A 10,093-nucleotide genomic window follows, 5' to 3' on the forward strand; every position below is an offset into this window, starting at 1 on the left:
TCACTGAATACTCTCAAATACACTTAGAATTTTCACAAACACTCGAGTTCTCTGAACTCACAAGCATAAAGTATTTTTCTCTGATTGTGGCTTTGCTTGAAGACTTCTGCTTTCTTTTGCTTGTCTCTTTCTGAAACTGGTATGTCCTAGTTTTAATTCCAGCATCAACTCTAACGCGTTTACTTACCAATTCTCCTGTCCATGCTTACTTTACTGCCTGTAGAATTTAACCTTTGTGTAATGTGCTTATGTCTTGCTTATGTCTTGCAATGAATCCCATTCCCCATGTCCCCCTATGTGTTGAGCTATAGTTTAGAAAACATGGCAATATACAAAGTTATTGTCCATGGATGTAAACTGGACCCTTTGGGTCCTAAGCTCTTTCAGTTTCCCATCCCTATTCCCTTATGTGTGTTTGAGTTAAGGTTTGGCCTGGCAGCATCCAAATTGCTTTCCAGAGTTGAACCTGACCTTCAATAGGTCCTAACTCTCCAATGTTTGGCTAGTGGGCTGGTCAGGGGTGTGCCAGCATTTTATGTTGCTGGGCATGACCACCAGCTTGCCTTGGCATCCCTTATATCCCTCTACTGCACTTACACTTGTTCCTAGACTCTAAGTTCTGCCCCCCTCCAATGAGCCTTGCCTTGGGTCCTTGAGCTCCCTCTGGACTTGGACATTGGAGGGCTGGCCCTTCCACACTGCACGTTCATTCAGTTCTGATATCTGGGTGTGAGCACCTGGAGTTCTTGAAATTCCTTGGAACTTTGACACATCCTAGATAAGAGAAAGGCTTTAGAACCTGATCCTGGCAGTTGGCTCATATCATATTGTTAGACTTTGAGTTTGAATTAGGCTCCTTGGATGCAGCTTAAGAGTTCTGATTGTAATTTTATTTCCAGTTTTTGATTCATCTTGGTCTGTAATAAAATTTTGTAATAACCTCTGGGGTGATTAGTGAAAAGGGAAGGGTAACCATGCATGCAAAGGGGTAGATATCATGCTCATAGGGAATTACCACATTTCTGTACTCATGTATCTTGCCTACAGCTTTGCACATTTACGCATCCACGTAGATACCATGTCTCTAGGTTTATGCATCCATGTAGATACCATGTCTATAGGTTTATGCATCCACATAAGATATCATGTCTATAGGTTTATGCATACATATAGATACCATGTCTATAGGAATTTTGCATCTCCATATGGATACCACGCCTATAAGTAACCAGAAATCCAGACTCTATGCATGCATTGTTCACTAGGCAAACTTATTTATAGGATTAAAAACTAACAGTACTCAGATACCATGCTTATAGTATTTCTGCGCTTTTGCTACGCCTATAAAAAGTGTTTAAATTAACGACGCTAGAAAGCATGCCTATAGGAATTATCAATCAAATCCGAATCACTCGTTTTAAGATTAGCACTAATTACAGAACTCGCATCATTCTGTTAAAACTGGCAACTTTCTTAATCAGTTTGTTTCTTTATTCCTGAAACCAGTAGATGCCATGCCTATAGGCCATCACGTAGGCAAACAAGTATGTAGTTAATTAATTGCACTGGTCTTCGATAAGTTGTAGCCAGGCGAGCCTAATGCGAACTCCTTGCCTGAAAATATGTAATGAACCAACCGGCCTAACGTTAAGCATAATTTCGACCTAATCAGTACATGTAAGACATGCTAAACTACATGATTTTCTGTGATTAAAGGAGGTTTATCTGAGCCTTAATTGTTTTGTGCTCCCATAACTGCTTTCATGTGTTTTGTTTGACGCCTTAGTATTTTTAACCTTTTTAAACCTCTGAAAAGCCAAGCTTCTTCCCTTTAGGATTAGTAGTCCTAAAGCCTCCAGGACTGATAGGTGGGACGGGTAATAGCATGCAATAATTAAACGAGACTATTTCGCGCTTAATACCTTAACGGGGTGGGAAGGGTAGACCTGGAGATGATGATCACACGATAACACTACGTGTACAATTGACTACCGGTGTTGTGTGGATGATCCATGTGATTTATAAACCTAGGACCCTTTTTCTTATACAACTTTGTTTAATATCTATAAAATCCTGTCTTTTCCACTACTCAAAACTCCTCCTTAATTTTACTGCATTATGCCTTTTCTTCCAGATTTTTCTTCTTTGTTTATTCAATGTATTGATTAATTTTCTGCGTTTAGTCCCCCTTTTAAACAAATTGTAGATTGTTTAGACCTTGATCCCACATACTTGTCACGTATTTATTTGCAACCCTTATGTGTAAAATCCTTTGTGTATCTATTTGCATTAAAGTCATAACATAGCATGGCCGGGAACCACACTAGTGGATCTTGAGGGGTGCCTAACACCTTCCCCTTGAGATAATTTCTAGCCCTTACCCGAACTCTGGTTTTTCAACTCAAAAACTCTTTTTAGTGTCCTAATGCACTCAATCATTAGGTGGCGACTCTTCAATTCCAAAAACCCAATTCCCAAACGGGAATAGAGTTGTCTTCCCGAATGTCGTAAACCCGATTTCGCGAGAAAAAGGGGGCGTCGACACTACTTTCACTATCTTTTAACTTTTTGACTCTTTTGCTTTATTTTATCACAAAAATATTTTCCCTTATTCTAGCTAGTTGATATTTTGTCTAGTTAGTTTTATTTTTGAAAAAAATAGAAAAATAGTTTTGGCACTTTATTTTCCAAAAGATAAGAAGAAAATCTCAAGAAAAAAATAATATATTTACTTAGTTTAGTTTTAAAGTTGTAGGCTTTTAATAAGTATTGAGTAGTATTAAAATTACTCTAATTTGGCTATTTTGTTTTATTTTTAGTTATTTCCTATTATTTAGATAATTAGTATTTTTGGTTTAACTTTAGGAAAAAAGGAAAGAAAGAAAAATTAAAAAAAAAACAAAAGCAAAAAAGAAGAAGAAACGAGAATAAAAGTTGGAAAGGCAAAAGTAAGAAAGAAATTTAAGTGGTTCCCTTCCCCTTTATTTTTGCTTTATATCACGTGCCCTTTCCCTCATTCTAGCTTATTCAAAGATTCTTTTTCTTTAGAACCAATTGCTTTGTGACACATAGCCTTCTCCATAACTATATTTATTCCCTCTTATCCAAATTCACTGACACACTCCCATTTAGCTACATAAACACACACACACAGAGTGAACAGACAGAAAAGAGAGATGGGGAAAAAAAGAGAGAAAACAAAAAACAGAAGGGGACGAGATCTGGAGGACACGAAAGAAGGCAGCTGCTTTCCTCTTCTTCTTCCTAACCATAAACTCATCTTCTTCCTCTAGAAACTCCATTAACGACCTCTGAAAATCTGCTCAATAATGCAGCCATGGACCTCCGTTAATCACCAGTTAAACACTACCAAAAATCAACTATAAACATACCTGAAATCAACCCCAAACCAGTGTGAAAACAGCTTGAAACCACCATCCAAACCCAGTAGAGATGAATCCGTTCGGGGATGCCGATTTCGATCCAGGTTTCTAGTCCGTAGCTTGCTTGAGGATTTCTGTTCTAGATGTTCTATTTTTTGTTGTAACTTCTCTAAAATTTCGGCAGTAAAAGGTCAGTTCTTTCATTATTTTAGCAATAATGTTTACAGTATTCCAATTTTGTCTTCTATCATTGATGTCGTTGGAAGTTTGTCACCTAAATTTGGCCTTTATTGACCTTTTTTTTCCGATAAACTAGCATTTCATTTCATGAAAAAAACTGTCTTTACAAAACCAGATTGGTGCTGACCATCAATCTCCTAATCTCTAATACTATTACAGGGATTTTTACTAAAATAAGACATCATGTAGAACACAAGCTACTCCTAAGGATAACTATTTACATTTTGTAATGCTTGTTGCCATTTGATATTTGATCTCCCCTGTATGTGCATGTGTATAGCTATCTCCTTGCATGTTTCATCCACCATGTATCGACCTTTTTGAAATTTGATGGAGTTTCTTTCCCGCCAAATGCAGTATACTACCATGGCAAAAGCTGCTGTAGTGATTTCTGCTTTGCCATTCTTCCCTTTGGCTATACTGCTGATCCATGCTATCTCATCTTGCCAGCTTCCAATTATTCTTGTAATTCCCAGCCATTTCAGTACTCTATCCCACAATAATCTCGTGTGTGGGCATCCAAAGTACAAATGATCAAAAGTTTCCATAGTACCTGCACAGAATACACAATCAGGTGGTACTTGAATCCCAAACTTGAGTAGTCTGTCCACAGTTGCTATTCTCTGATGAATAGCTGGCCATAAATGAAATTTGAAACGTGGATGAATCTGTGTGTGCAGATGAATGCTCTTCCAGCTAACTTTGGGAAGCTGAGGCAGTAGCTGGATATAAGCCTTTTGAATTTGGAACCTGCCCTGTTTCACCAAGTTTGTCAAAGTTGATATGACATTTCCATGCATTGAGTTCATCTTCATCACATATTTCTTTGCCTCTATGATTTTCCTAACCACCCAAGTTGTTGTCTTAGGTGTGTTCATTTCTGCAATGTCCTTGTTCTTGATGTAGTAACTGTGTGTCCATTTGATCCATAAAGCATCCTTCTTCATTGTCAAAGCCCACAGTTGTTTCATAATTGCAGCTTTGTTCCAGACCCTCATATTGATCATGTTCAGCCCCCCAGCAGTTTTTGGTTGACAAATCTTGTCCCAAGCTATCAATGTTTTTCTTGAAATGGCATTTGATCCAGTCCAAAGAAAAGTTCTGCAAATGGTCTCTATCATCTTCATAATCTTCTTAGGCAATAGAAAAATTTGAGCCCAATATGTTTGGATGCCAAATAGCACAGATTTAATGAGTTGCAATCTTCCAGAGTAGGATAACATCCTAGCAGACCAGCAGTTTACTCTTTCAGTGATCTTTTCCACCAGTGGTAGACATTGGTGTATATTCAACTTCTTAGCAGACAATGGCACCCCCATGTACTTAAAGGGGATAGTTCCTTCATTGAAACCTGTGAGCTCAAGTAGCATCTCCTTGGTATGCTGTGGAACCAGCTATATACATTGAGCTTTTGTCTGTATTTGCCTGTAGCCCAGATGCAACAGAAAACCTGTAGAATGCTTCCTTCATTATTTTTACTGAATTTATGTCTGCCCTAAAAAAAAAGCAAATCATCAGCAAAGCAAATATGTGTCACCTCCAATTTTTTACATCTTGGGTGGTATTTGAACTGCTTTAAGGTGTACAGTTGGTTCATCTCCCTCTGCAAGTATTCCATTGCAATGACAAAGGTAAGGTGACATTGGATCACCTTGCCTGATTCCTCTCTGGGCTTTGAAAGTCTTTGTAAGTCCACCATTAAGCATTAAAGAGTAGGATACTGTTGACACACATTCCATTACCCAATGGATGAACTTCTGTGGGAATCCAAGATCAGTGAGCATGTATCTACGAAATTGCCAGTCCAGTGAGTCATAAGCCTTTCTTATATCAACCTTAAGGACACACCTAGGGGATAGACCCTTCCTGTTATAGCCTTTGAATAGTTCATAGCTAAACAGGATGTTATCTATAATGCTCCTCCCTTCTATAAAGGCAGACTGTGACTTACCAATGATCCCCTCAATTACTCCTTTAATCTTTTTAGTCAATATCTTGGCTATAATTTTGTACAATGTAGTGCAGCAAGAAATAGGCCTATAAACTTTCACTGTTGTAGGTGCTGGGACTTTAGGTATCAGAGTGATGGCTGTACAGTTCCATGCTGGTTTCATTTTACCATTATGGAAGAAAAAGGATACAGCCAGTGGCGAAGCCACATGCTTGTAAGGATGGTCAACTGACCACCCTTCGTCGAAAAATTGTACTGTGTACGTAGGTAAAATATTACGTTTTAGAGGTATATAACACATATTGAACACCCTTTGTCGTAAATTTTTTCACTTTTTTTAAATTTGAACACCCTTAAAGAAATTCCTAGCTTCGCCACTGAATACAGCCTCATATATGTCTTGCCTCACTGTCATCGAGTGCTTTGTGAAGAACTCTATAGGGTAACCATCAACCCCTGGAGCTTTGTCATTTGGCATATCTCTCACAGCTTCATCCACCTCCTCATGTGTGATCTCCTTTATCAGTTCCTGCTGATGCTGTAGGTTTAAACAATCTCCTGCTTTAATAAAACTAGTATTTGGACATGGTTTTAACCCAGTGGCCTTCCCCATTGGTTGAGTGATGAACTTTGTGAATTCTTGTTCCACAGCACTTGGATCAGTAATCTTCATCCCTGTATCATTATACACAGTAGTTATATTATTCTTGCTGGCTCTAATTTTCAACTGTGCATAAAAGTACTTTGAATTTGAGTCATCGTAGTCAATCCATGTTACTCTTGACTTCTACCTCAATATCCTCTCCTCTATTATACTCCATTTCTCCAATTCATGCATGGTCTGCTTCTCTTGTTCTATCAACATTTGATTGAAAGGATCATGCACCATGTTTGCTTGAATGCATTCTAGTCTCTGCCTTATTGTTGTCAACCTTTGCTCATAATTTGCCATTTCCTTGTTCAGACCTTTAGACTCATTCTTCAACTTATGTAACTTTTGCCAAATACTAGTCATAGGATCCATTTCATTTTGCTGTTGCCATATTCTGTCCACCATAGGCCTAAAGTCCTTGTGCTCCATTGTTACCATGTAAAGTTTGAATGGCTTGGGGTGAATAGTTCTTCTTTTCCAGACTTGGACTAAGATAGGAGAATGATCTGACACACCTGGCTCTAGGCAATCTGCTTCCACATGCCCATAATCCTTAGTCCATTTGAAATTTCCAAAAGCCCAGTCAATCTTACTATACACTCTAGCATGTGCATCCTGTTTGTTGCACCATGTAAAAAAGCATCCCTTTGTTCTCAATGGGGTCAGCTGCATGTTACTAATGCATTGTTTAAACTCCTGAACCTCACTAGCAGTCACTAGTTGTCCTTGCCTGTCATCTGTGGTTAGAAGATTATTAAAGTCTCCACTTATGAGCCAGGGGATCTGAGTCTGCCCCCCTATCTGCTGCAAATCATGCCAAAGTATTGCCCTTTCCTGTAGCTTATTTCTAGCATAGACCACTGTCACCATTATCTGAATACTAGTCATTGGATCATCTACTAAGCATTCGATAAATTGCTCATGAATGTGAACTATCTTTACAGCCAAAGATGTTCTCCATAGTATGCATATTCTTCCATTTTCACCCTTAGAATAATTACAGCAATATCTCCAATCCTTTGCTACCTTTTGCAGTATATTTTTTGCCTTCTTTTCTTTAACTCTAGTCTCTAAACATCCAAGGATGTCTACTTTATTCTTTTGCAGAAAGTTTCTTAACTCCTTCTGCTTATAGGGCTTATTAAGCCCTCTTATGTTCCAGGTGCTAATGATCATGGTGGTTGTTGTATAGGCTCAGTCATCAGTGCAACTCCCTGTACAGAACTTTGCCCACACTCATCCAGTATTGTAAATCTGTCTGAGGTGCTAGCTTTTACAATTTTTCCCTTCTGCATAATTGGCTTATTCTGTACCATGCTTCCTTCATTCCTGCTTGCCATCTACATAATTTGATCAGGTACTTTTTCAGTTGTTTCCTGGTTACCCTTGTCTACTTCAGTTGAAGGTTGTTCTTCTATCACCTCTCCTTGTTTTTGCTGGCCTTTTGGTTTCCACTCTTGAACTACTCTTTTCCTTCTGTTCCTATTTCTTCTTTTAGGAACTTTAAATTCAGCATCTTCAGGATTCTTCTGGTTGGTTTTCCAGCATTCAAAGTTATCATGACCAAAATGCACACAATCGCTACAGAACTTTGGTCTCCATTCATACAAAATTTCCTGCTGCCTGGTTCTAGTAGGAGTTTCAATCTCAATACTCTCCACCAAAGGCTTAGTAAAGTCAACTTTTACTAGTACTCTAGCATAGGAAATTTTGTTCAACTCATCTGTGAATTTATCAGTGTATATTGGTAATCCTACAGCACTAGCCACTTTGCTCAAAGCATCAGCAGTCCAGTATCCAGCAGGCAGGCTAGGAAAATGAACCCACAAGGGGATTGTAGTAATACATTTAGGGTCAAAATGGAAGTCCCTTTCCAATTCTGTAAATAAGTGGCTTATGTGGTAAGATAGGCCCTGCTGCATTCTAAATCCTTTCTCAATTGTTGCAAATCGAAATACATAATATCCATCCTTGTGGTATAGAATTTGGGGTTTGGTGACAAAGTCCCACACAGATTCAACATAGTTTTCCATAGATTTCTCATATGGAGCATCACCAAGCACATACCTTATTAGAGTTGTCGCCCAGTGTTCATTCAATATACTTACATCTTCTTCCACAATTTTAATAACTATCTTACCATCTCGATGACTTGGCGGCACATATTCCAGCTTCATCCCCATCTGAGAATTACGGTTCTGCTGCCTGAGCTCTTTTGCATGCAATTCCTTCTCCATTCCAGTTCCAGCTGCTGCTGTTTGTTCTAGATCTGGTGAAGGTAGAGCTGAGGATCCAGCTTCAGAGAATTGTAGTCTTCGCGGGCTCGTTCGCAATTTGTCTTTGCCTTTTTGAATTTCCTTCTCCTTCACTTCCTTTGTACTGTTCCATTGATTACTGTTGCATTCATCTTCCTCGCTCAGCTCATTTTCCTCTCGAATTGGTTGAAATCGAGTGGGTAGAAAACTTCCAAACGTTAATGGAGTGAATGACTTCATCCCTAAGGTCGCCGGTGTTACAGTGGCCGTCACCGGTGTTGTGTTTTTGCGCCTTCTCACCATCGTCAGTGCACGTTAGCCTCCCTTGGCTTATCGTGCACCGAGAGCATTAGGTCTTGAGATATAATTCTCAATTATAAGACTTAAACCCACCTTTATTGACCTTTCCACTTTTATTCTGATTTCAATTATATCTTGGCATGTGACTCTAATGATGAGAGTGTTTATGTTACAATGTTGGAAAATTTAACATAGAGGTTTTACGTCATTTTAATACCTCTGTCTCATTTAATACTGCATGTTATGTTTACTATTTAAAGAGTTAATTAAATAGGTTAAAATAACTTGTAAACATCGTAGCTTGCTTTAGGCGCGATTAATAATAAATTCATCGTGACTATGGGTATGGTTCCCGTGGCATGGTCACGGTACGTAAATCTCAATTCGGGTGTGCATTTCATGTGACCCGATCATAACTTCAAACAATAGTAAAATAAACATGTTGTAGATCATGGGTACGGTTCCTGTGACGCGATTCGCGATATGTACAAAAACAAACTAGGGCGCGATATCGCGACTTGTTCAAATAAATTCCATAAATGTTAGAAGCGGTTAAAAGGAATAAAATGCACATAGGTTTTAAATATTTAATAAATCAGATAATTAGGCCACTATTAATAGTTAAGCGACCGTGCTAAAACCACGGAACCCGAGAATGCCTAACACCTTCTCCCGGGTTAATAAAACTTCCTCGATTTGGGATTTAAAATAAACCGGTGACTTGGGACACCATATAATTATCCCAAGTGGCGACTCTGAATTAAATAAATAATTCCATTTCGATTATTGTCACTTAAATTGGAAAAACTCCATATACCCCCGTCGGGAAAAAGGAGGTGTGACAGCTCTAGCGACTCTGCTGGGGAAAGGAACCCAAAATCTCTGGTTCAGGGTTCAAGAATTCGAGCTTAGAATAACTTTTATACTTGGCTTTTATTTATTATCTGATTTTTATTGCATGTTTGAGCCTAATGTGCTAAATCCCGCTTTTTACCGCTTTTGATATTGTTTGAACTGTATGTAAACTGTTACGGAACCCTTCTTCTCTCTGAGTCTTCTAAATCTTCTGGGAAGTGCACGCTGGCGTGACTTCTTTTCTGTTAGTGTCATACCCTAATTTAGAACGAGGTTCGAATCAGTTACAAAGCTGAATGGCCTTTTGGTTACCGGTACGTTTTCCCCCCTCGGCTCGAGTTGTCCGCTCGGGTAAGCCAGGTCTAGAACAATACACCCAGGTTTTAAACCTAGAATAACATAGCCTCATGCCGGATCCCTAGTAGGAACGCTTGTTTGCATCACGTGCATTTGACTT

General features: G+C 38.8%; 1 protein-coding gene across 1 annotated transcript; it reads right to left on the bottom strand.

Annotated features, from left to right (window-relative positions):
• Positions 6,362 to 7,402, bottom strand: LOC109228008. The gene has a single exon (XM_019393197.1). The coding sequence runs from the start codon at positions 7,400 to 7,402 to the stop codon at positions 6,362 to 6,364; it is 1,041 nt and encodes a 346-aa protein (XP_019248742.1).

Source organism: Nicotiana attenuata, chromosome 6 (genome assembly GCF_001879085.1).
Source record: "Nicotiana attenuata strain UT chromosome 6, NIATTr2, whole genome shotgun sequence".
NCBI classification, from domain to species: domain Eukaryota; kingdom Viridiplantae; phylum Streptophyta; class Magnoliopsida; order Solanales; family Solanaceae; genus Nicotiana; species Nicotiana attenuata.